Source organism: Lissotriton vulgaris, chromosome 5 (assembly GCF_964263255.1).
Source record: "Lissotriton vulgaris chromosome 5, aLisVul1.2, whole genome shotgun sequence".
In the NCBI taxonomy this organism is placed as follows: Eukaryota; Metazoa; Chordata; class Amphibia; order Caudata; family Salamandridae; genus Lissotriton; species Lissotriton vulgaris.
Window position 1 is genome coordinate 419,402,520 of NC_141693.1, and position 26,716 is coordinate 419,429,235.

The 26,716-nt window shown below is 44.0% G+C and overlaps 1 protein-coding gene across 2 annotated transcripts in view; it reads right to left on the minus strand.

The window, feature by feature from the left end:
* The window catches only part of ARHGAP22 (Rho GTPase activating protein 22), a 441,023-nt gene that overhangs the window by 92,136 nt on the left and 322,171 nt on the right, over positions 1-26,716 (minus strand). For both annotated transcript variants that reach the window (XM_086921793.1, XM_086921795.1), the window contains 2 exons: positions 13,398-13,526; positions 4,414-4,621 (listed from right to left, as the gene is read on the minus strand). In XM_086921793.1, coding sequence (XP_086777919.1) covers positions 4,414-4,621; positions 13,398-13,526 — 337 coding nt within the window. The remainder of the gene's footprint in view (positions 1-4,413; positions 4,622-13,397; positions 13,527-26,716) is intronic.

The window sequence follows — 26,716 nt, forward strand, 5'->3', positions numbered from 1 at the left end:
GGCTTGATGGCAGAATTCAGGGCCTACTTCGCCAGAGCTGAAAAACGTGTAAAGTACACTACATAAAGACGTTGGCAAGGCATACTTAGGAACGGAATATTCAACCCATTCAGGGTGGATCTGAAAGAGGACATGTTAACGTTGGACGCAAATATATTTGCGTCTTCATAGCTGGCACAGGAGGGAAGTTACATGCACTTTAAGCTCGTACATGGAGACGGTGGGGTACACGTTAGGGAACATTTCTTGACCATAAAATGTATATTTCCTCAGAATGAGGCATCATACTTGTCGATTTTTCAGGCCAATTTTTAAAGGCCAGAACGTATGTCTCAGCACGTCCCCCGGCGTGTACAGAAGCAGGAGGTCGAAAGCGGACTGCTAGGAAGTGGAAATCCGCAGTAAACCGGATAGGCTAACATGGCCATTTTAACGTGGGGCGCCTCACCAGGGGGCTAGGATAAACAACAAGGGTCATTAACAGATGGCGGTGGCTGCCAGGTCAGATTGAAGATGCCGCAGCCATGCATGCCAGAGGGATAGCCCAAGGTTTAAAGGGTGTGTCGGAGGCGTGGAGCACCGGTGTCAGCGCTGTTCTCGCATTTGATTCAGACAGATGGCTCTTTTAAAAGTCAGAATTGGGCAACTTTATCTCAAACCCCAAATAGGCGCGATCAAACATTTAGCATTCTTCACACACACAAGTAACGAGGCACGAAGAACGGCACAAACAGGGGGGCAGAGGCTTACCTAATGTCCTGGTAGACGCTGTTCGAGCAGCAAAATGGCGGCCGCAAGCTTCCAAACATTTTCAGATTCAGGGGCGTGTTCGGCGTTCTAAAAAGGGGCGTGGCTAAAAAGTGGAAAGAACAGCACGAACACGCCCCCGAATCCGAAAGAGATGGAGCTTCTTTCGAGGGACGCCTCTCTCCTCCAATGGCTGGCCTCCGTTTAGGAAGCCAGCCAATGGAGGAGAGACAGAGCAGAGAGGCGGGTTAAACTGCCCTACTGAACATCATTAAATCTCCAACTTCCGGCTGGCAAGCCAGCCTTCGGTCCTCGACCTAAAAATGAAGACAACAGATGACCCTTCTATGCAGTGTCTTTAAAGACAGGGTTTATGGAGCCACATCAAGGGACTATTGCTGATGACAAAAGTCTCCAGATTAATTTACAACCTTCAGCAGCACCTTCTCTCTCTATATCTCTCCATTGTTAGGTGCAGCTGTACCTTTTTTTTCGCGTGCTATGGTTTCTCTTTAGAAAGAAGTCAAAAGGAGGAGAGTGGATGTGACAACTTGGAACCAAACTGATGCCATAAAGGAGTGAAGGGAAGCGGTCTATCATGGTTGTGAATGAAATGTGGTGCTGTTGTCTGTTGATAAAAAGTCACATTTTACTGGACTACGTGTCCATGCTGCACATGAATGTATCTTGCATACCATTAGAAATTGCTCCAGAAGCACAGAAATTCTCATATAAACCTTGGAATCTGGCTATCTATCTTACCTAAGCATGCATCCGTCTATCCACAAATGAGGGTTTGTTTCTTTCTTATCTACCCACAGTGTTTTTTACAAGGGGACTTAATATGGTTTATTTAAACATTACCCTGGATTTAGACATCTGTCTCTTCTAACATATACCCAATACTGCAAAGAGAGATTTTTTTAGTATTTTATACACCTTAAACCAGTCACTTCAGTTACTACTTGGCTTCTAAGGTAACAATTAAACCTGTGCTCCCCTCTAATGGGTGACTTATGGGAGATTTCAGAGTGTGTGAGCGTATTTTCCACATGCAAGCCTACTCAGATATGCAAGCCTTCCCTCATCTCCGGATCTCCCACTCTACTCAAGATCTCGCTCTTATAGCTATGAGTCAAACCCCTTATGTACAGACGACACTTAAAGCTCAGGACCTTTTACTGCATTATAGTATATCTGCGGTTTAGGGTGCACCTCTCTTATCACAGGGATCGTGCCCCTCTACGCCAGGGTCACAGATTTTTAATTTAGAGTCCTACCCTTTCAGATCAGGACCCCATCCTTTAAGCGCAAGAGCACAATGTTGAGTTGAAACTGCCGTGGGATTTTTCTTCATTTACAGTCCTGAGGAGAAATCACTGGCCAGGTCAAGTTGCTAGAAAATCACCTAAGCTTGTAGTTTGCAATTGGTGACACGTTAAGCTATTTCAGACGCACGAAAGACTATTCCCATTTAGGTCATCATTGCAATTGGACAAGTAAACATTTGCAGTAATGACACACTCGGTATGACTGATTTCGGTCAGTATTATCTTAAGAGCCATTACTAGTGAAAACTATGGAAAAGGAAACAAACACGTAGAAATTGGTGTTATTGCACGGATTTCTGCCTGAAATTCCCGAATCCTTTTTTCCAGGTACATGTTCCACCAGATTTGCACTAGTGGTTTTGCGAGAAGTATCTCTTGTGGTATTATCAAAAGTGGTACCACTGCAGGACTCATAATTCTGATTTGGGAGGAAACAAAGAGTTTCTTCCCAAAATGGAATCAAGAGGCCACTCATATTGAGTGAATTCTTGTTTTTGTGCGATTTTGCAAGCACAGCTGATAAATTCCCAATCTCGCATTTTGTCTACGGCTAAGTTTACCAGAGCACTTCAACTCCTGACCTCACCTACATACATTACCTTACACTCTGACAGGGTACATCTTACAAATAAATATTGCCTCCAATATTCCTACTGAATAGATACAATACCTTGAAACTCCATTATACAAGACAGACAAAAACATAATGCAAAATATGTATTCAATGAAGAGGAATTAAAAAAAAGAAACACTTTTCACTCATTTAGTAGGCAAAAAACATTATTTTGTTTCCTAATTTTAACATTCAAGCTACTTAAAAAGAAAAAAATTACAGTTTGAAGCCTCTGCTTCACCCAGCTCTCTTTACAGATTTTCTATCGTTGGTGATATTTACCCCTTAAAGGCGTAATCAGGCGAACGATTCCATTATTTAAAATATGTATAGATTTGTGCTGTACTTAGCTTAATTTCAGTTAAGAAAAAAGGAAATATGATCTATGAAACCCACCTCACAAACAGAAAGGAGAGAATAAGTTATTCAAAAGATACTACTTGATAGCCTAGTAGTGTACAGTTTTGTGCATGTGTACTACACATTCTGGGAGCACGTTCCTCGCCAACATGTTCGATTAACTCATCTTTGCACCAGTCCATGGGTAAACTGCACACTCTCTGGCATGATATATTTAATATTTACTTCCCAGTATACCTTCATGGACTAGTTTTGAGCAGTCAGGCCAATCGGGAAAAATTGTTTTGTTGCTTCAATTGTGTTAAAGTATGGACTCCTGGTAGTCTCCCATAAAATTGTGTAATTCAGAGTCCGCTTTTAGCCACCAGCGCACCTCAGGAACCTCTCTCATGATAACCCTGAGAGATGACCAGCTAATGCTCAAAATGATGAGCTCCCAGGAGCTACCTGTATGAAGACTTAGCTGCATGACAACTGCAGCTCCATGCCACCACATCTACTCTCATTACTTCCAGTTCCTAAACTCTTCTACCTCAAACTCCACACAGTCCCTTTACCTGGGAGGCAGCCTCAACATCCCAATGATCTCTTCACAGACACAGGAGTCTTCAACTTTCCTTGACTTTGGAACATTCTGCACAACAGCACACATATGAAACCCTGTCTTAGAGACAACAAAACAATGAAACCCCTGAAACAATGCAACTCCCCATCACTAAACAGAGTCTAAAAACCTCTACAAACTTTGCTGATCATCCTTGTCAGGCTACATGACACTGGCAACACAGTGAATTGCACCAGCATCACTCCGGCTAAACGGACTCTCCTGCAAACATCTGAGATGTTGTATCCCAGGTGCTCCACCACAAAGATCCACCCCATTGGTTTAGAGTATCACCACTTTTTCTCAGGATCCAACACCCTTAAGTGTGGTATCATCCGACATCTCATCAACACATTACTTCAGGATGTTTTATCTCAATGTGGATGACTCCTCTCGCTCAATGACATTAAAAATGATCTTCTACGGTGCAATGATGCTTCAACGCGTGAACCCCGAATATTCTCCATGCTACAGCAAACACCATTCTCTGTCATGTGCTTGGGAAGAAACCACAGGAGCTTCATTAGCCCCCCAGGCTTTCGTGGGCAAACGAAAGACCCAGGAAGGTCGGTAAGGGCAGCTCTGATACTCTGCCTTAGGCATGGTGTTGATACTCAGAAAAGGAGGACTATCCAAGCCTAGAAAACTCAGCTCCAGTTTCTTGACCCCACTCAAGCAGACAGGACTATCAAGATGGCACCAGGGTTCTAACGCGCCACGAGTTCATGCATCTGCTCCTTGCACGAACAACCACTGACCTGTCGAAGACTGGCTTCTCCCCACGGTCAAATGTGTCTTGTAGGTCTTTCACCAGATTTGTCTGTCCTGGCATCCGAAACAGGCCCTCCTCGGACAGGCCGTGCTCACAGATAAAATCCACGCACTGCTCCACCAGCAGAGGGGCGAGCCGAGGCCCGAACTTCCTCTCGTACCGCACTGTGTCTTCAAGGCGCTGCCCAAAGATGCCTGAGGATAAAAAAAAACACAACGGACTTGGACACGTTTCATTTATAGCCAATATATTAAACAGTGCGCATAGTTTTACATAAAACATTATTTATTTCCCTTTGATTTCAACTAATAAATCCTCAACAAGGTTTAGATAAAAAAGTACCCTTCCAGTTGCTTGCAAATACAAACCAGTGCCTAAAACCAGACAATCCGATTCCTCAATATAGTCCGCCATTTCTAGAACGCTGAAAGGCTGTCATCAGTGGGGGGTGTACAGGATAAATACTCAACATGGGACTATCTTTAAGGTCCACGAGGAATAAGGAGAAGCAAGTGAGAGTGCGGCATCAGTCAGATGTCACAAGCTCTATGCACTTATAATCCATGTTGTGCGATTTTGGCAACGCACGTGTTTTCCTTATGGCTTTTGGTGCTAAACTTCACTCTAGATATGGACCATGCCAGTCACATGCCTCGCATCAACAGTAGATCAGTCGTAGATAAAATCAGGGTATTCTGTTTTGTTTGTGTACACTTATCACTGACCGTGCTCTGCTGGAGACAGCAATCATGAGTAACAGAGACCCTTGTGTGTGCTTGTAGAACAACCCCCGCCCCAAGTGCATAAGGAGCCGACCTGTTCACAGCAGTCCTGACACTGCGCTGAGAAGCACAGCTCTGGTAGGGTACTGTGACATGAGGACAACAGACACTCCCCTGACCCTATACAGAGGCCGGCAGCATCCAGCAATACAGCTCCAGGGATGCAGGTTCTCATTAAAGGGAGTGAGACTGAGTGTTTCCAGCTATTAATGAAGAGAGAAGTGGATCCAGACACTTCAGCTGTAACTGATGAAATCCACGTGCTCCACTTTTGCTGGACGATAAGTGGGGTCTAGCTATTAGTAGGGGTCTAAGAAGGAAACAGGATTCACAGCAGCAGGCCTCCCTCATCAAAGGGGAATTGGACCCAGAGGCTCCAGCATTAGCGGCTGGGAGCACGGGCCCCCTGTGCTTCGTGCTGGAGCAAGGACCCTCTGCTTCAGTTCAAGGCCTGCTAGCACATCAAGCGGAAGAAATGCTCTGCTGGTACCGCTAGACCCACTAATAACAGGGCTCAGCCTGACTAACCACCGATGCCAAACCTGACCCTTATAATAAACCAAGCGTTTACCACCAGAGCAAGGTCAAACTCCAGAGCAAGGCCCAAAGTTCAGAGCAAAGTTTCACTGTGACAAGAAGGTCCAATTGTAGTGCAAGGCTTCACTGGCTGGATTAGAAAAAGAGGAAGGGAGGCGGGCTGTCTGCCAGCACACGGCAAAGTAAGGTATCACTGTCAGAGCAAGGACTCCACTGCTCACCAAAAAGAATGACATCAATACTCTCACTACTAGAGAAAGAATCTTTAGGCCACTGCATGAGCAAGGCACCGATGGACTCCGCTCGGGGGCAATCCATCGATGGACTCCGCTCCAGGGCAAGGCATCGATGGACTCCGCTCCGGGGCAAGGCATCGATGGACTTCGCTCCGGGGCAAGGCATCGATGGACGCCGCTCCGGGGCAAGGCATCGATGGACGCCGCTCCGGGGCAAGGCACCGATGGACTCCGCTCCCGGGCAAGGCACCGATGGACTCCGCTCCCGGGCAAGGCACCGATGGACTCCGCTCCCGGGCAAGGCACCGATGGACTCCGCTCCCGGGCAAGGCACCGATGGACTCCGCTCCCGGGCAAGGCACCGATGGACTCCGCTCCGGGGCAAGGCACCGATGGACTCCGCTCCGGGGCAAGGCACCGATGGACGCCGCTCCGGGGCAAGGCACCGATGGACTCCGCTCCGGGGCAAGGCACCGATGGACTCCGCTCCGGGGCAAGGCACCGATGGACTCCGCTCCGGGGCAAGGCACCGATGGACTCCGCTCCGGGGCAAGGCACCGATGGACTCCGCTCCGGGGCAAGGCACCGATGGACTCCGCTCCGGGGCAAGGCACCGATGGACTCCGCTCCGGGGCAAGGCACCGATGGACTCCGCTCCGGGGCAAGGCACCGATGGACTCCGCTCCGGGGCAAGGCACCGATGGACTCCGCTCCGGGGCAAGGCACCGATGGACTCCGCTCCGGGGCAAGGCACCGATGGACTCCGCTCCGGGGCAAGGCACCGATGGACTCCGCTCCGGGACAAGGCACCGATGGACTCCGCTCCGGGACAAGGCACCGATGGACTCCGCTCCGGGACAAGGCACCGATGGACTCCGCTCCGGGACAAGGCACCGATGGACTCCGCTCTGGGGCAAGGCACCGATGGACGCCGCTCCGGGGCAAGGAATCGATGGACTCAAGGAATCAATGGACTCAAGGAATCGATGAACTCAAGGAATCGATGAACTCAAGGAATCGATGGACTCAAGGAATCGATGGACCCCACTCCATGCAAGGTATTGATGTACTCCGCTCCAGGGCAAGGCATTGATGGACTCCGCTCCATGGCAAGGCATTGATGGACCCCACTCCATGGCAAGGCATCGATAGACTTTGCTACAGGGCAAGGCATCAAGGGACTTCGCTCCAGGGAAAGGCATCAATGGACTTCGCTCCAGGGCAAGGCATCAATGGACTTCGCTCCAGGGCAAGGCATCAATGGACTCCGCACCAGGGCAAGGCATCAATAGACTCCGCTCCGTGGCAAAGCATCAATAGACTCCGCTCCGTGGCAAGGCATCAATAGACTCCGCTCCGGGGCAAGGCATCAATAGACTCCGCTCCGGGGCAAGGCATCAATAGACTCCGCTCCGGGGCAAGGCATCAATAGACTCCGCTCCGTGGCAAGGCATCAATAGACTCCGCTCCGTGGCAAGGCATCAATAGACTCCACTCCGTGGCAAGGCATCAATAGACTCCGCTCCGTGGCAAGGCATCAATAGACTCTGCTCCGTGGCAAGGCATCAATAGACTCCGCTCCGTGGCAAGGCATCAATAGACTCCGTTCCAGTGCAAGGCAGAAATGGTCTCTGAGGCAACTCACTCCCTGTATGTGGCCAAACTACTAGACCAAAGTATTGCTGCTGGAGCATCACTGAGTATGTTATGACCTTGTTACACAGTGCTACAAGGTTTCAAGGATAAGCAAAGTTTTGCAACCAGTTTGCAAGGCACATCAAGCCTTTGCTGCAATATGGAACCTGCCTTCACTGTGTCCAGCAAGGCATCCCTTTCACAGCAAAGTCTTGATACTGGCAGAGCTAAAAGCAGATTAGGAGACCAGAGCAGGCAAGGCTTGTATGGTAGGATTTCGTACCATCTGCAAATAATCAAGCTTTACGAACCAGCCTTCCTCCAGTGTCACATAGGAGGGCATCGAAGACTTTTTTGCAACCCTTGATGGAGAAATATCAAATGGTTTCTCTGAAGCCTATATATCCCGTTGGGTGCGCCACTGGGAACAGGTTTCATGGGTCATTCTCTTTAGGTGAAACAGAGTGGATAACAAGAACTGACGTGTGGATTTTTATGAGAAGTTTTATATTCTACAATAGAACAGGGAATAAAAGATAAGTAGGGACCTGGTTATCTTATTAAAAGAGAACAGGAATGTTATGGACATTGATGGAATAGATCAACCAAAAGAAAGGTAAATTGTGAAAGAAATAATTCATAAAATGTGATTCATAATAGCTCAGCTTCTACAGGGATAGGGCCTCATTTTGAGAGCGACCCACTGGAGCCCCAAATATGTTTGTGAAACTAGAAGCAGGGATCATCTGGTGTCTTTCCAGAGGATTCCACTCCAGTGGCCAGGGATGGATTGCCTGCTGTCTCTCCAGAGGACTCCACTCGAGTGGCCAGGGATGATTTGCCTGCTGTCTCTCCAGAGGACTCCGCTCCAGTAGCCAGTGAGGGATCGCCCGGTGTCTCTACAGAGGACTCCGCGCTAGTGGCTGGTGATGGATCCTACTCATGGTTAAGGGAATTATGTACTTTGAAATCGCAAATGGGCACAGTAGTGCAGAGGTGAAAAGTGGAAGCACTGAGGGTCTTGTGGGAAGTGATGGAAAGTAGGAGTACCAAAAAACTTATCACATACTATGAAGAGACGAACTCAACTCTGCAAAGATAAGGAACAAACCAATAATGACTTCCTTGCATTTCCCTTAAGACTTTCAACTTACTGCATTTCTCATTGCACCACTGATTAGCTCAACCATAGCTCGGCCCGGACGAAAGTTTACTCAGTGACATGCACTGTGCCCTGCCCCGTTCAGTAGTAGCAAAGGACAGGCATAACTGAGGATGCAGTGGGCCCCGCACAACTCTGTGTGCAGGGTACCCCTGCACTGGCTACACTAACGAGATCTAAGCCCCTGGAAAAATGTGACAGAGTCAACAATTTTGGGTGACCTAGAACATTATGTTTTTTCCACCAAAGGATTAAAGTAGCTCCTCAGATGTGTCTCTATGGATCAATTTAGTTATGAGCAGGGCCGGACTGCCCAGTGCAGGCACCGGGCAATCACCTGGTGCGCCGCAAGGGTGGGGTCCTGTTTTGTGCCCCTTGAGGCCGTTTTTGTTACAGGGCCGTTTTGGCAGCACAGCAAAATCGGCCGAAAACCGGCCCAGCAAAAAGCTCGGCAGCACCTCCAACCCCCCCCACCCCCCTCCTCCCCATTCGAGTGGGGAGGGGGGGGCCAGCCGAGCACTTTGCAGGGCCGGTTTTGGTTCCCAGTCGGGCCCTGGTTATGACCACTCTCCTCAAGGTCCTCTTTTGTGTTAGCAATTAAAAGAGGCGGACTGGCCTACAGGGAAATCAGACACTGTCATAGGGGCTGATCAGCCATGTTAATGTGTGGGTCGTTTCTTTTTTTTTTTTACAATTTGTTGGCCTGTTTTATAGTCTGGTGGGCTGAAATTTACTATATGTCGCTCTGATGTTAAACAAACTTTACCTGCAGTAAGCTCACATTGATTAGGTTTTTCTAGCCTTGTAAACCACTTATGCAGCGTGTCTTTACAAGTTCCAAACTGCCCCTACTTCGAACTTGGGACACTTTTTTTTTTTAGCTAACTCATTCACTAATGAGGGCCATTTTATTTTGGTGTTCCAGTCAGACTAGTTAACCATTAAATGGGTGTAGTAATGTGGAGTATTATGTGTGTGGGGTGAAGTTCTCACCATCTAATACGATTACGATACCCCAGATGGTCCTTAGATTCACAATATTTAAATCCTTAGCTCAGTCCTGGTAATGTAATGTAATGTAATGTTTACTTGTAAAGCATCGAGTTGCATTGTACCCTTGCAGGGTAAAGGTGATGCTGGTCCCAGGACCAGTTTATGTAGAGGGTGGCTACAACGGATTTCGTTTTTTAGTTTATTAAAAACAATGTCAGTGTATTCAAATCGTAGGCTCATTAAATAATTAAGCCCAATGTATTCACAGGATTACTTAAACATTAATTGAACAGTTTTTTCAGAAGAAATATATTCAATCTAGTAAAAGTAGAGCAAAAAGAGAAGAAGCACACAGCCAAGAAAAATTATGTTTAAAATAAATTGTATTCGAATAAATCACAGAGAACAAATCATGGGGACAAACAATAGAACAAAACTTTGGATAAAAGTCATGAAAAGCAGTGTATCTATATTTACTAATCAGTTCATAACATTTCATCAGCACTAATATGAACTGATTAGTAAATATAGATACACTGCTTTTCATGACTTATATCCAAAGTTTTGCTCTATTGTTTGTCCCCATGATTTGTTCTCTGATTTATTCGAATACAATTTATTTTAAACAGAACATACCTTTTCTTGGCTGTGTGCTTCTTCTCTTTTTGCTCTACTTTTACTAGATTGAAAATATTTCTTCTAAAAAAAACTGTTCAACTAATGTTTAAGTAATCCTGTGGATACATTGGGCTTAATTATTTAATGAGCCTACGATTTGAATACACTGACATTGTTTTGAATAAACTAAAAAACAAAATCCCTTGTAGCCACCCTCTACATAAACTAGCCATTGCCCAAGCCTACAAGGGTTTATTGGGTTTCCCCACGTCCTTAAGATTGGTCCCAGGACCAAGCGACAACCTTCAGTTTAATTTTACCTGGCCCGTAGAGCCCAGTGAAGAGTTGTCCTGGAAGTCCATGGTGCTGAACGGGAGCAGCTGGAAAGCTGCTTTTAGCACTTTACATGGTGCTGCTGAAAACAAGATTCGAAGACCCCAGAGCAGGGTAGTTGCCGATGTTGGTCGCAGGTGTTCTGGAATGCCCTCTTGATACAGCATCGAATTAACAGGTCGGTTACCGAACTAGCAACCAACAAGTCTTAGTAGCGGGTAAGCTCAGCTGAGATCTACTTCAACAACTGGAGGTCGAACGAAAGACAGAAGCAGCTTGAAACTTCGTGGAAGGCCAGATTACAGTTTGCACTATGCATTAGTCCATCTGGATTTGGCCAATCCCTTAGAGGGCCAGATGCTTCCTGAGTGTCATTTTACCTGCAGTTTGCAGGGGGTTAGTCCCACTAGTCCACAGGAGTCTGAGTTTGCATCTAGCTCTTTTATGAGGGAACTGACCTTTAGCCTAGGAGAACCTCGTTCATACAGTTCCAAGAAGTGTTGTCCCAGGTCCAGAGTATCCTCCTCTTTGTTTGTGCAAGTTTCTGTTGTCGATGCCCCGGGTCCCTTCTGTGTCCCCATTGATGCAAGTGGGATCAGAACTGAGGGTCTGGTGTCAGGGATGTATTTTAAATCCTGGCTTTAGGGACATTAGGGGTGTGGGAGCTAGTAGCCAATGGGCAGCTGGTCCCTGCAGCAAGTCTGCCCCTGAAGTGACTACTTCCATGGTTTAGATCACCTTTTCTACCCAGAACCCTCTATTCTGTCACTTTTACTGATGGCAGGAATCTACTTTTAGTGTGCAGACCAGTCTGCTCACCCTGGAGGTGTGGCTAGCTTTCCGGGGGTGTACACCTTCTTGATTAACTCATTTCCCACCTGCCCGGGTGCAGATGTGCCTGGGGTAGAAGGGAGGGCTTTTTCCTCTTGTGGGTGTCGGCCCGATGCATATCAAAGGTAGGGCAGCCTTTGAGGCTCGCCACCTTAATGTGCCACTTCACTAGCGTGCTTGGGAGGAGGGATGTGTGACGTCCTTCTGCCCATCCTGCCTTTGTTCCTGACTCCTGGGAGGGATCACACTGACTGGCAGGAGGTCAAAATCCTGTTTTGGTGGCAGCTGGCTTAGAAAACACGGGCTTGCCAGCAAGAGCAGAGTGAAAATGGGCCAACCAGGATGGTAACCTCTAAACTAAGGTAGCCACCTGAGTGCCTACCATATCACCCAGGGTATGCGATTCATGTCAGGGGTGAAAAGGTATGTTGTTTGATACCAAAACCTCAAGAATGCCCGGGCGTCAGCCCATGTTATACTATGGACAGGTGACACTTATAGTAGTTTCCAATGGGGAAAGCCATTATAGGGACATATAGGCTTGCACTTATATGTCCTCACTTTTAATACAATGTGACCTGCCTCCTGGGCTCAGAAGGCCATCCTTAGGGGTGCCTGATATATAATAAAAAAATAGTGCATTGGCTGTGCCACACATGGTGAGGGCATAGTAGAGTTCAAGCACTTAGCACTGCTCTTGCAGTCTGCAAGGGCCGGCCAGCTGTCAGTAGTTAACCAGGGTCATTCACAGTAGCACAAGCAGTGCTGCAAGCACCTAGGACCCCTTTGCCACCAATGCCCTGGTTACCTCTGGTAACATATACTACTGAATAGTAAGGGGGTAAAGTCCTTGTCAATTGAGATTGCATAACATAACAGTTTTAGGGAGAGAGCACTGGCACTGGAGCCTGGTTAGCAGGCTTCAGTGCACTGTCAGAGTTGAAAACCAGTATTTAGTAGTCAAAATGGGGGCAAAAAGTGGGGGGAACATCAGCAAAAAGCCCTGCTTTCTTGAACCGGGTGTGGTGGAATGAATCACAATCAAATTATTTAGACATAACTCCTATAAGGGGGGCCGAGTACCAATTGTGGTAGAAGGCCCTCTGTTTTTTTTTATTGTGGTAGTAGAAGTTGTACAAGGCATACTAATAGGAATAGTAAAAACACTCAGCTGAATGTATCCTTTGGTTTTGCATTTTATCACTTAATGAATAAGATTTATAATGCTGTATAGAGAAATGAAGTATAGGAGCTGATTTTAGTACGCATTTTATGCACTGACGCTTTAACAACTTCTTTATGGCAATGTGACCTCTCCCTCCAAGGGTTTGTGATTTTGCTATCCTCTCCTGGGTGTGCCTGCGAGGTTGAATGAGAGGCGATTCTACACAAATAAGCACCTACAAATGTGTTTGATATGTAGTACTCCATCTTCTCAACCATGGTGCAAGACAAGGCTAAGCACCGGTCTGTCGCAAAGCATTTCCTTGGCTTCCAGTCCACAAAATAATGTAATTCAAGACACTTCTGTAAGTCACTAGATATTTCATGGATTTTGCCCCACGCTGGCATTCAACAAATTTCTCAGAGATTTCCCTCATCTCACTTTCTGTTCTTTAATCTGTTTCTCACGAGTGAACCCATGCTTCTGAGAAACCAGGAGATCACCGTTTATCGATTTGAGAACCATCTTTAATTAAGGAACCTTATCAAACCTTGGCTCTTCACCAATGAACTATCTTCATTAGTGCCCTTTAGCACACCTTAACTGTTCTTGTGCCTTGAGGCCACTTAAGTGATGTGTATCATCTCTAGCAAGGATCATGATAAAACATAGAAATACCTCCACCGAAAGGTGCCCAGATGACCCGACGAATGGCTTTCACCCAGTCCTCCATCTCATGCTGCGAATTGGCCATCAGAAGGAAAGCTTCATGGTTGACAGGCATCTTCTCACGATCTGCGGCACCACCTGCAACAAAATAGTAGATATGGCTTCAGGATTGCTGTTCATGAGGAGGAAACAAGAAAGCATGGTGGCCATGTTTGGGAACATCAGAAGACTGCATCTGTCACAAGAAAGCACTCATGGCTCACTGTTAAGGGCTATTAGAAGGCATTGTCTGCAACAGGGTGTTGCGACTATTGTCATGCTGTCATCGGTTAGCAAAATCTACAATAGGGAAGCATGTGCAGTATTAGGAGACAACAAACGGATGACCTGTTTACAGCAAATCAGAGCGATCACCAGTTTTGAAGTCTGCGGGAGCAACATACTACAAAGAAAGAAACAGACATGGTGTCACAGTGTCTCAGCTGAGGTCTAACCTACGTTCATAAAGTACTTAGGGTGTCAGTACCATGGGTTAATCCGGCGGTGGCAATCAATGAAGCCCCAACGGTGCTGGGTGCTTCTTTCTCTCCCTTTATGTATCTCTTTCCAATCAATCAGTTCTCTTTTGCACACGGAAGGCTGTTCATGTGGGCTCCTCTTCTACTTCTGGGAGGCCTAGACACTCACCAGGATGAGGAACCAGCAGAGGTTTCCGGGATTAGAGGATCAAAACTATTCATAGCTCTCCGTATGAAACTACTGGCAGACTTCTCTAGATATAAAAATCATGCAATTCCTTTCATCTTCCCTCATCTGCGACAAGTGCCAATTAAATTTATACATTATCAATATAGTGGAAACCCTATATACATAGCACAGGAGGACATCTTCGCCTCTAAAGACTCCAGCTCGCACCCCATGCTTATAGTAGTTGACCCCTCTTTCACTTTCAACACTCTCTCGAACACTGTTTTTCAACACTCTTTAAGTCTGCACAAATTAATGTCTGAAGTTTCTCAAACTCAATCTGAATAAAAGAGAAATCTTTCTTCTAGTCCACCCAAACAACTGCAAATTTCATAAATGTTGCCTCTCAAAACTACACACTGCTGCCCTCTCCACACCCTGGTCGCAAAGTTAACTCATTGGGCACCTTGCAAGACTCATATTTGCCCATGCCCACACAAATTGAACACACACAAAAACCTTGAGATCTGCTCTACATTCACTGAAAGCAATACACCCTTTCCACTACTTGGAGACGCTCACATTGTTATTCAGTGTATACTGTCATCCTAATGACGCTGTAAAACCATCTCCAGCGACAGCCAAACTCTTTTTTTCATTCAGATCTTTTCAAGAACACATTTGATCACATTTCTAAAGGATTCCATTAGCTTCTGCTAGAAGCGACCACAAACTTCAAGATGACCTCTATGATCTTTAAAGTCCATTGCCTCCAAAATCCTGGGGCCGTATTATGTGTCAGTAAATACAGAAATCCCAATTCGTTAAACTACTGTTGCCAGCCACTCATTAAATCTTATTAAAGTGATGTAAAAAATGTCACAAAGCAGCGCTCACCTTTGTCTTTATTATATATATATATAAAATCTCCTTATGTTTCTTCTTCAGAAAGTAGAAGCAGCATCATGATCCACTTTGAAACAACAAATCTCAACATTTAGCATTTACCACAAAGTGCAAAAATCTGCATTAAACGGCCGACGCGTAGCAGCGTTTCGCTTTCAACTGGACCACAGATTCCAAAAGTACAGAAATTCCTCTTTAGAGAGACACAGTGTAAAAGTACTGTTACTCTTGCTAAAAACAACTAGAATGGTTCCTTAGATGCAATACATCGGTCCACCTCCTCCCATCATTACAATGATGTTTGTTTCACATTACATTTGCTTTCTTTACATTGTTATTGTTTTTTTTCCACTCCTGTCATTGTGCTCAATGTTAAATTATTTTACGTATTCTTTTCTCACGTCTATACTACTCATTCCTTTATAAATTAATACCACAATGCAAAAAAGTCAAAATCCTTCAATGCAATGATTATCGGAGAGGAACCATTTTCCAGAAGACACGTATAAAATGAGTGTAAAGAAGTTTTCTCATGTGTCCTCAAATTAAAGGAAAAGTGATAGGAGATGGCGGCACACGTAGTGTACAATGTTCGTCAAGATAATAAAGTAAACGGATAGTGAGTATTTTAGGGTGCCAGGAAGTGGTCCCTTCCGGCCGGTAGGGACTAGAGCTTGAACGAAAAACCAAGGAGTGCAAGGGTGGCTTGCACTGTTTCCAAGGGCACTCCGGTTGGAGAAAAACTCCTACGTTATATTTTCATCGGTAAATATCATGTAGTTCAAACAAATGTAGTCGTAGTAATCATTCTTGAAAGGTCATTTATTCAGTGGGTCACATATTACATCTTCATAGTGACGCCTTAATGTAACGATTAGTTAAGGTAAACGATTAACCAACATCCAACATCCAAAGATCTATGCATCATCCCTATGCATTTCGGGCTGGGCCCTTCGTCAGGGGATAGCAAGGAATCTGTAAGTAAATGAATTGATGTCAGGAAGGGGAGCTCACAACCACGGGTTAAATAAAAAGTTAAGTATGTTTGAAAAAAATTGTGACATGCATGCGTTAATTGAAGATGGTGGGAGGGGAACAGAGGTGCAAAAAGTAAAAAATAAATAAAAATGTGAATAAAAGTGAACCAATGTCGATCATGCCGTGTTGTCCAAGTTTAGAGAAAACCTCAGGGTGGGTGAGAGATAACCACCGTGTCGTGGGTAAAAACGGAACAGACCTGATAGACCCGAATTCCAATGCGTGCGTGTGGAACTTCTGACAAAAGAGAATACTGGAATCTAAATGGCGAAGTGAACTATCATAGCGAGGCACAAGTAAAACAAATAGCCATGCGAGTGAAGGTAAAGTGGATGTTATCTTACCGATGGGTTAGTGTAGCAACGCGCCAGACGCCGTGTTGCCGAAGGTTAGTAAGCAGCCGAGACTCATGCGGAAGTAAATAACTGCCGTAGAAGTAAACGACGGACTAATGAGTGTGTAAACGGGAGAAAAAGTCATATCGGTGGAAACTCAATCGTGTGCGAAACCTCGTAGAATAAACAGGAAAACATAGTAAACCAATGTTCGGCATGCGCTACAAAAAAAACAGTACAACAGAATATAAGCGTGTGCTTACAAAATACTCGTATTCAAAAGTGGCGGCCATCTTAGAATGGGCTCAATGTGGTATACGTAGATAGAGGTAACATTGCTGATTTAACAATGAAAAGATAAGGAAAGACAGGAAGGTGAAATAAATGGTCAGTAAAAAAAGAAATGACTGGAAATTTAGGTGAAAGAAAAATCAAGGACTAGAGGTTAGAGAAGATTATGCCATAAAAATTATGAACCAAGAGAGAGTAGAGTGTGAAAAAAATCAGGTTAAGACCTAGAACCAAAAAGGTTATGCCATAAAAGTTATGAACCAAGAGAGAGTAGAGTGTAAAAAAATCAGGTTAAGACCTAGAACCAAAAAATTACACCAAGAAACCACATAAACATAAAAGGTAAACGGAGGAGGAGACGTGGGAAGACGAAAATAATAAGCATGTAGCTTCAGACAGGATTAAGGAGAACGTATATATGTTGGGACAACAATAGTCTATAAGAAACAACTGTATTCAAGTCTGTCATTCAGCCCCTTGGGCTGGCAGGCATCAAGTCTCTTAATCCACACTGTTTCCCTTTGAAGTAGTAATTTCTTGTTATCAACGCCTGCTTTCAGTGGGACAACCTCCAAAACAAGGAACTTCAGTTGACTCACATTGTGCTGGTATGAAATGAAGTGAGCAGCCAAAGGTGCCTTTGTTGATTTGTTCCTGATGGTGCTCTTGTGTTCGGTTAAGCGAACTTTAATCTTTCGTTCGGTTTTGCCTACATAAGGCAATCCGCAGGGACATTTTAGTAGATACACTAGATTCGTGGAGTCACAAGTAGCATTGGTTCTCAATTTGATGGCTTTTCCTGATGACGGATGGTTGAAGGTGTTGCCTGGAATTATGTTATGACAATGACTACAATTGTGGCACGGTCTGGTGCCGCAGTAGTTGGTAGACGTGTCAATGGGTTCGGTCTCGAGAATGTTCTTGATATTTCTGGCTCTCTGGTATGCAAAGAGTGGTCTGGTGTTGAAGATGCCCTGAAAGTCTGGTTCAAAGCGAATCATATCCCAACTCTTGAGAATAATGTTTTTGATGGCCTTGCTTCTGGTCGAGTATTTGGAGATGAAAACCGGTCTCTGTTCATCAGTTAGTTTGATATTAGTTCTTAGGAGATCTGCCCGGGCTTTGGTTGCCACTCTGATTTTCGCTGCTTGTAATGTAACCTCAGGATATTTTCTGTCTCTGTACTTCTGTAAAATCTTTTCTTCAGATCTTTCGTAGGCTTCTGGTTCTGAACAGATTCTTTTGGCCCTTAGAAGCTGAGTGTACGGCAGATGTGTTTTAAGTTGTGTGGGATGACAACTGGTAAACATTAAAGCGTTGTTCCTGTCCGTGGCTTTAACAAATAGGTTGGTTATCAATTTGTTATCGTGTAATGTGACCTGGACATCCAGAAATGGCAAACTTTGTGGACTGATGGTGTGAGTAAACTTTATGTGATCATCCAGAGAGTTTATGTATTTCAGAAATTCCAATATTTCATCGGGTTGACCAATCCAAATAAGAAAAATGTCATCTATGTACCTCCATAGGGTAAGAATGTTGTTGATCCATTTGTTGTGACTTAAGATGTGATCTAGTTCCATCCGGTGCATAAACAGGTTGCCAACCTGTTTATGCACCGGATGGAACTAGATCACATCTTAAGTCACAACAAATGGATCAACAACATTCTTACCCTATGGAGGTACATAGATGACATTTTTCTTATTTGGATTGGTCAACCCGATGAAATATTGGAATTTCTGAAATACATAAACTCTCTGGATGATCACATAAAGTTTACTCACACCATCAGTCCACAAAGTTTGCCATTTCTGGATGTCCAGGTCACATTACACGATAACAAATTGATAACCAACCTATTTGTTAAGGCCACGGACAGGAACAACGCTTTAATGTTTACCAGTTGTCATCCCACACCACTTAAAACACATCTGCCGTACACTCAGCTTCTAAGGGCCAAAAGAATCTGTTCAGAACCAGAAGCCTACGAAAGATCTGAAGAAAAGATTTTACAGAAGTACAGAGACAGAAAATATCCTGAGGTTACATTACAAGCAGCGAAAATCCGAGTGGCAACCAAAGCCCGGGCAGATCTCCTAAGAACTAATATCAAACTAACTGATGAACAGAGACCGGTTTTCGTCTCCAAATACTCGACCAGAAGCAAGGCCATCAAAAACATTATTCTCAAGAGTTGGGATATGATTCGCTTTGAACCAGACTTTCAGGGCATCTTCAACACCAGACCACTCTTTGCATACCAGAGAGCCAGAAATATCAAGAACATTCTCGAGACCGAACCCATTGACACGTCTACCAACTACTGCGGCACCAGACCGTGCCACAATTGTAGTCATTGTCATAACATAATTCCAGGCAACACCTTCAACCATCCGTCATCAGGAAAAGCCATCAAATTGAGAACCAATGCTACTTGTGACTCCACGAATCTAGTGTATCTACTAAAATGTCCCTGCGGATTGCCTTATGTAGGCAAAACCGAACGAAAGATTAAAGTTCGCTTAACCGAACACAAGAGCACCATCAGGAACAAATCAACAAAGGCACCTTTGGCTGCTCACTTCATTTCATACCAGCACAATGTGAGTCAACTGAAGTTCCTTGTTTTGGAGGTTGTCCCACTGAAAGCAGGCGTTGATAACAAGAAATTACTACTTCAAAGGGAAACAGTGTGGATTAAGAGACTTGATGCCTGCCAGCCCAAGGGGCTGAATGACAGACTTGAATACAGTTGTTTCTTATAGACTATTGTTGTCCCAACATATATACGTTCTCCTTAATCCTGTCTGAAGCTACATGCTTATTATTTTCGTCTTCCCACGTCTCCTCCTCCGTTTACCTTTTATGTTTATGTGGTTTCTTGGTGTAATTTTTTGGTTCTAGGTCTTAACCTGATTTTTTTACACTCTACTCTCTCTTGGTTCATAACTTTTATGGCATAACCTTTTTGGTTCTAGGTCTTAACCTGATTTTTTTCACACTCTACTCTCTCTTGGTTCATAATTTTTTTGGCATAATCTTCTCTAACCTCTAGTCCTTGATTTTTCTTTCACCTAAATTTCCAGTCATTTCTTTTTTTACTGACCATTTATTTCACCTTCCTGTCTTTCCTTATCTTTTCATTGTTAAATCAGCAATGTTACCTCTATCTACGTATACCACATTGAGCCCATTCTAAGATGGCCGCCACTTTTGAATACGAGTATTTTGTAAGCACACGCTTATATTCTGTTGTACTGTTTTTTTTGTAGCGCATGCCGAACATTGGTTTACTATGTTTTCCTGTTTATTCTACGAGGTTTCGCACACGATTGAGTTTCCACCGATATGACTTTTTCTCCCGTTTACACACTCGTTAGTCCGTCGTTTACTTCTACGGCAGTTATTTACTTCCGCATGAGTCTCGGCTGCTTACTAACCTTCGGCAACACGGCGTCTGGCGCGTTGCTACACTAACCCATCGGTAAGATAACATCCACTTTACCTTCACTCGCATGGCTATTTGTTTTAATTGTGCCTCGCTATGATAGTTCACTTCGCCATTTAGATTCCAGTATTCTCTTTTGTCAGAAGTTCCACACGCACGCATTGGAATTCGGGTCTATCAGGTCTGTTCCGTTTTTACCCACGACACGGTGGTTATCTCTCACCCACCCTGAGGTTTTCTCTAAACTTGGACAACACGGCATGATCGACATTGGTTTACTTTTATTCACATTTTTATTTATTTTTTACTTTTTGCACCTCTGTTCCCCTCCCACCATCTTCAATTAACGCATGCATGTCACAATTTTTTTCAAACATACTTAACTTTTTATTTAACCCGTGGTTGTGAGCTCCCCTTCCTGACATCAATTCATTTACTTACAGATTCCTTGCTATCCCCTGACGAAGGGCCCAGCCCGAAATGCATAGGGATGATGCATAGATCTTTGGATGTTGGATGTTGGTTAATCGTTTACCTTAACTAATCGTTACATTAAGGCGTCACTATGAAGATGTAATATGTGACCCACTGAATAAATGACCTTTCAAGAATGATTACTACGACTACATTTGTTTGAACTACATGATATTTACCGATGAAAATATAACGTAGGAGTTTTTCTCCAACCGGAGTGCCCTTGGAAACAGTGCAAGCCACCCTTGCACTCCTTGGTTTTTCGCTCAAATTAAAGGATCCATCTCCATATCGATTATAGAGGGCAGGGGCTAACACCGGGAAGACAATTTCTTACAACCTCTTTGAATATTTTTCTTCATATCAATTTTTCTTCCTACATCCCAATAAGAGAACTTTTTCCTTATATCAAACACCAACAGATGGTCTTCAACAATACATATTGAAAATGTCAATACAACTCATTTGGCTGTTTGATCTGAAGTCTATGGTTTAATAATCCTAAAGTGCTTCAGCAATATAGTGCAAATGTTAAAGTGCTTTAGAAGGCAAAAATGCTTCCAAATTTTATCTCAGGAGCATGACAATAACGTCTATCAAAATGCCAAATATCATTTTATGTATCCTTTAGCTACCTGATATTGACTGACTGACACCGTACTGACTGACACCGTTCAAATAACAAATCTCATAAAATAGATTAGAGACCTAGATATCAACCACTACAATACCAATCAACTGCAATACCAAATATAACATTTAATTTGTCATCAAAGTTTCCGATATTTCCTGGTCTTATGTATATTTAGCCATTCATCATATTATTTCAGACAACAATTTTGCATACTTCAAAGAAAGTGCCTATATGCTACAGGGCCATATCGGTCCTCACAAATGCAAGACCACATGACCCTAAAGTACTTCAGCAATAAAGTGCAAATGCTAAAGTGTTTAAAACAATAACAAAGTCCAGAACATCTTATTAGAAAATCAAAATTAGACAAAAAAGTGTGCAAAAGGTTTTCCGTTTCTATCGCAATGCTGATCTTTTTTGTATTCATTGATGTTATGGGTCCGAGTGCCATAAAGGGAGAAGAACGTTTTCATTTCACATCTGAAAAAACTCTATTGGCTCCCGCAAGAAGCCACAACAAACTTCAAGCTGACCTGCATGACCTCTAAAGTCCATCATCTCCGAAATCCTCAGTTCATTCCTTCATTTAAGAAAAATATCTGGTAGTAATAGAAACCCCAGATGCCTAGATTGTCTATATTTCTATTTTAGCCTATCAGAAAACTGAGATGGCAGCAGGATCGTCCCCATTTCACGATGTAGAATATACACTTTTTTATACTCCATCAAAACGTGCTACAATGTCTTATATATACATATATTTGCTTTACAATACTAATATTGTAAAGCGGAGGAAGATCCTTCTCCTACCTGGCAGCCAAGACATGGAACTCCCTCCCCACCCACCTATGGCTGACCCTGGATCACCTCTCCTTCAGGAAACAACTCAAGACCTGACTGTTCGAGCAATAGCGACTCTCCCCCCCCCCCCCCCCCCCCTCAGTGCCTTGAGACCCTTACGGGTGAGTAGCGCACTATACAAATTCTTGTAATTGATTGATTGATTGAATATGGGCTTTCAGTTCGCTCATTTTATCCCTTGTTTTTGTTGTAGTGTCATTCCCATTTTTCTTCCGCCTACTACAGTATACAGCATGAGGCAATGGGTCAGCCCACTTCAGCCACTGGCTAACTTCACTCAGTGACAGCATTCTGATCTGTTACATGGAAATCGTCCGCATATTGAGTAGTTCCCTTCAGTGCCTAGGTCTGCTATGGCAATGTGTGGTGTTGGAGACAAAAAACATATTCTTTGCTTTTAGCCATTTGTAATATATGACCGAGGGAACAGCAGCTCCCCAACTTTATAGTTTCGCAAACATCAAGACATTAGCATAAGCTTTGACAAAGTCAAACAGCTGGCAATAAATGAAAGAACTATTGGCTTTGCCAAAGCTTGTTACTGGGTGGTTGTTATTTATTTTTGTTCTTGTTAATGGTTGCTAGAGATTCCCTGCACTTGAATTGTTTTGTTAGTTTTTGTTGTTGTTCATGGTTCAGTGGGGCTCAACGAAAAAGGCAAATCAAATAAATGCTACCTCACTCTCTCTTCAAAAGACTACAACACAGACCTATATCATTCAGCATCATGTTAGATGGTTTACACTTTGTCTCACGCGAGAACACTATGTATTATTAAACTATTCCACATCTGGGTCGTTCCCATCACTTCTGGAATTCCCCAGGGTCCCTCTATACAGCCCATTGGAAGCCACATATATATGAAGTAGCAGGGTTATTTTCCTTTAAGCTTAGTCATTAGGAGAACTATCCTCCACTGGCCACAGCAGGCCTACAAGCAGGAAGGTTATCTGAGCACTCAGATTTAAGACAACAAGACCAGTACCAGCTGGGGCATGATTTACAAGCCATTCAGCGAGAAAGGAAAAGGGGAATAAAAGACATGTGTGCAATGTACCCAGTGAACTGTGAGACCTGATAATATTTGACACCCAAAATAGAAGACATGGGCAAAAATATTTAGAGAATGGTCTGGCGAACATACAAAAGCAGCTTGAAAATACTAGTATGTGCTCTTGTGCACACACCACCCTGTAGAAATTGAATATACACAGATATTTGGACATTTGAGAAACCTATACACAGAGTTTCATTTGGAACTATACATCATGTAAAAACACTGGCTCAGAGGCAACCTGAAGGAAAAGCGAGCAGAATCACAGATACGTAAAATAGTTAGCGTCACCATGTCAACTTTATGGAAGACACCTCGCTGTCTTATTTGAGGTTTTGTGCCTCCCGTCGCCCCTGGTATCGTAAGGTACATTCCCATGAATAATTTGTGATTGTACTCCATTGCTTGGTTTCAGTTAAGAAATAACTTCAGCCACCTCACATCAACATGGTGTAATCCTGTACAATTTTCTTAGGTTCACCTTAAATTCCTGCAGCGATGGTGGACCTGGAGTCAAAGAAATGCAACTCGAAAATAGCAGACGTAGCAGCAAGAGAGACAGTAAACATGGTCTTAAACCAAACATAGCTATTGTGAGCACTTCAGCATAAACCAGATGCACAAACAACTCTGCTTTACTCATATTTAGTTTGCACCTGGGCAATCTAGGTTAAAGTTCAAAGGCACACACCTTAAAAAGTCCAACAAAACAATATGAACCCCTTGGATGGTGACATCACAGAGCTGTAAAACACATTGCCTATGGAGGGCAGATGGCTTTACTGATTAGCAGTTTAGCAGCATTTGCTCACTTCTCTGGGTTGGTCTCCTCAATGGTCAGCCGTGAAGAGACATTCTGAACAGCCAAAATGTCAACTGGGCAGGCTTGGTGGAATTTGCTGGTTCACCCCACGCTATCACTTCTCGCCGGTTTCTGGCCATGTGATTGCTATGGAGCGTACATGAAGCAACTGGATGAAATGCCTACATCCTCCTCAGCTCCTTCCAGCATATGTGAATTCCTGTTGCCTCACCATGGTTAACCCCTTCATCATCTCACCTACTGGCATGTGCAGTGCTCAGCACCCAATCAGTAGCAAGCTTCTTAGAAAATCATGGACAGATTGCCCCAACATAGACTTAGTCATAGTATCGCCTGCTATTGAGCATCCACCCTTACCAGCTCCGCAGGCCAGTCTCTGCTAACACGAATGTTTATCCAGTCAGTCCCAGTCCAATTGAAACCTACTGGTAGAAAAGCTAGACTGTTAAAATGGGAACTTTCTAAATACTGGTGATAAATTGGGAAGTATTGTGTATGCAGTCAACCAGATGCACGCTGGGGAATGCTATTAACAAAGTAACACATCTGTATAAGACTCTCAGTCTCTGCAGGCACACTAACAAATGTATGGCAGATCCTGCCCTATGTCTCCAGGCTTTTCACCAGTGGTGCTGATAAAAGAGGGAACCTAGAAAATGAGGCTTCATTCCCTCGTTTAGTGCATTGGCTAGTAGACCACAGTCCATCTAAAAGCGCCTATATATGCGACCTTTCATGAAATCATCCGGAGGATCACCTCCCAGAGAGCCCATTAACATACACCAATAACAGCCTGACAATCATTGGATACGCTCAGACGATGCATTTACGCTCAAGCATTCACCATCTGCATCACTTCTGAATGACCACAGCACCACAAATAAGAAAGATGGCCACCCTTGTTCATAGGAACCTAAGAATATTCTATCACATAGTCGCTGTCACTAACACACTAATTCTCAAATGAAGGCACCTATGGAAATGCCTCCCATTTGTCTTTACGATTGCACATAATATTGTGGTCTGTTCCCTAGTGGCGCAGGGTTGCACTGATGCCCTCTCTGGAAGCCTTTATCACTTACAGATTTCCAGATTATTCCAGAAATCTTCAGTGATGGGAAGACTTTGCTCTTCCCAGTCCTAACATCCCTGAACCTACGCTCTGAGAGGATAATTATCCAGATAAAGCCCTTTATCTGACACGCAAACATATTCACTTTACCACCTACCCACTAATTGCAAAAGAAAATCTCTCTCTGTACCCTATTAAAACCCTCCAATCCGTTAAATACTTCGAAGGATAAACTACAACTAGCTTCCTCAACATATCTACAACAAAGCCAATACTACCCGCCACCTCTTCATGACACCTGAGGTCTCTGAAAAACCTAGTTTGAGAAGCTAACAATAAGTCTGGCTGCACTAAAACCACATTTAACATGCCAGATCCTAAAACAAATCTGAAAATATGAGCCTTAGGGGAATTTTCCCCACGGACCAGCTGCAGGGCAAATATGTGGCAAGCCATAAGAAGGCAGTAAGTAGGAACAATCACGCAATTATCACCGCCAAATCCTTTCAAGCCAAGGAGGAAGCTCACAGTAGTCTCACCAAGGGCACCTCCTGAAAAGAAGCAGAAGCCAAAGGCATTTGGCACCCTGTGGCAAAAACAACTGAGAGACAAATAGCTCCAAATGGCATCCCACTAGTTGCACCATCACCTAACATCCTACTCCATACAACCACACTCCAGTAATTCCGCCCCAAAATGAGTCCACCTGAATGTCAAATTCCATTCAGCTATTAATATGGACATGAATAATTGGAACAAACTTGACGAGTTTCCTTGAGTAAAATGGTCTAGATGCCACTTTGGCACAAAGGGAACCTTAACTTCCCAGAATACTATACACAATGCATCACAAATTACGGACAGAATAGGAGAGGGGGAAATGGGTCGGATACACTCAAGAAATTCAAACACCAGTAACAATCCTCTCTCAAGACTCCTGAAGCTCTAACAAGCAGACTGCAAATCAACAACAAACTAATGTTGTCAGTAGTTGTGATTACAAGGAATTCCCCACAAGAGGAAGTGCTTCAGTTTCTGACTACACAACAGAATAGGAAACGCTGATTAGCTAATGTAGGGTCATCTCATAGGACGGAATATTGACAAGTGGGTGAGTGCCTGGCATCACTTCAAGAGCCACAGTTTAAGTTGCATTCACTTAAACTCTAAATATTACAAACCTAACTGCTAAAAAAATGACTGGACTAACGTCCACCTAACAGAATTTAAAATCATCCATCTGTATCTGATCACACATATAGCATCACTCCACTCACCAAGAATGATCAAGAGGTACAGAAATTAGAAAAGGGGCAGCTCTGTCCCACTACTTGCTACACACCTGCCCCTGGAACTGACTCAAGACATGGAAGAGCTCAAACACATTTATAATTAAACACTTTCAATAATACTCACAGCACAACAACCCCTCACACCCTTTTAGAATAACAGCCGAATTGTACAGCAGAAAGGGTTGATTTGGTGTTTAGGGACAATGAAGAGAGACTTCAGAAAACAAACGCCTACCATGACTAAAGGCAGTGTACATAAATATGCACCAGGGCAATTCTGGAATCGAAAAGGCGCGCACAGATGATTCTTACAGCAAGCAAATCAGTGAGGCAACTATCCAAGATTCTAAAACACCTGAAGTTCCTGTGTCTTCTCCGAACATTCCTCTACTAGCAAGCAAATTGAGGCA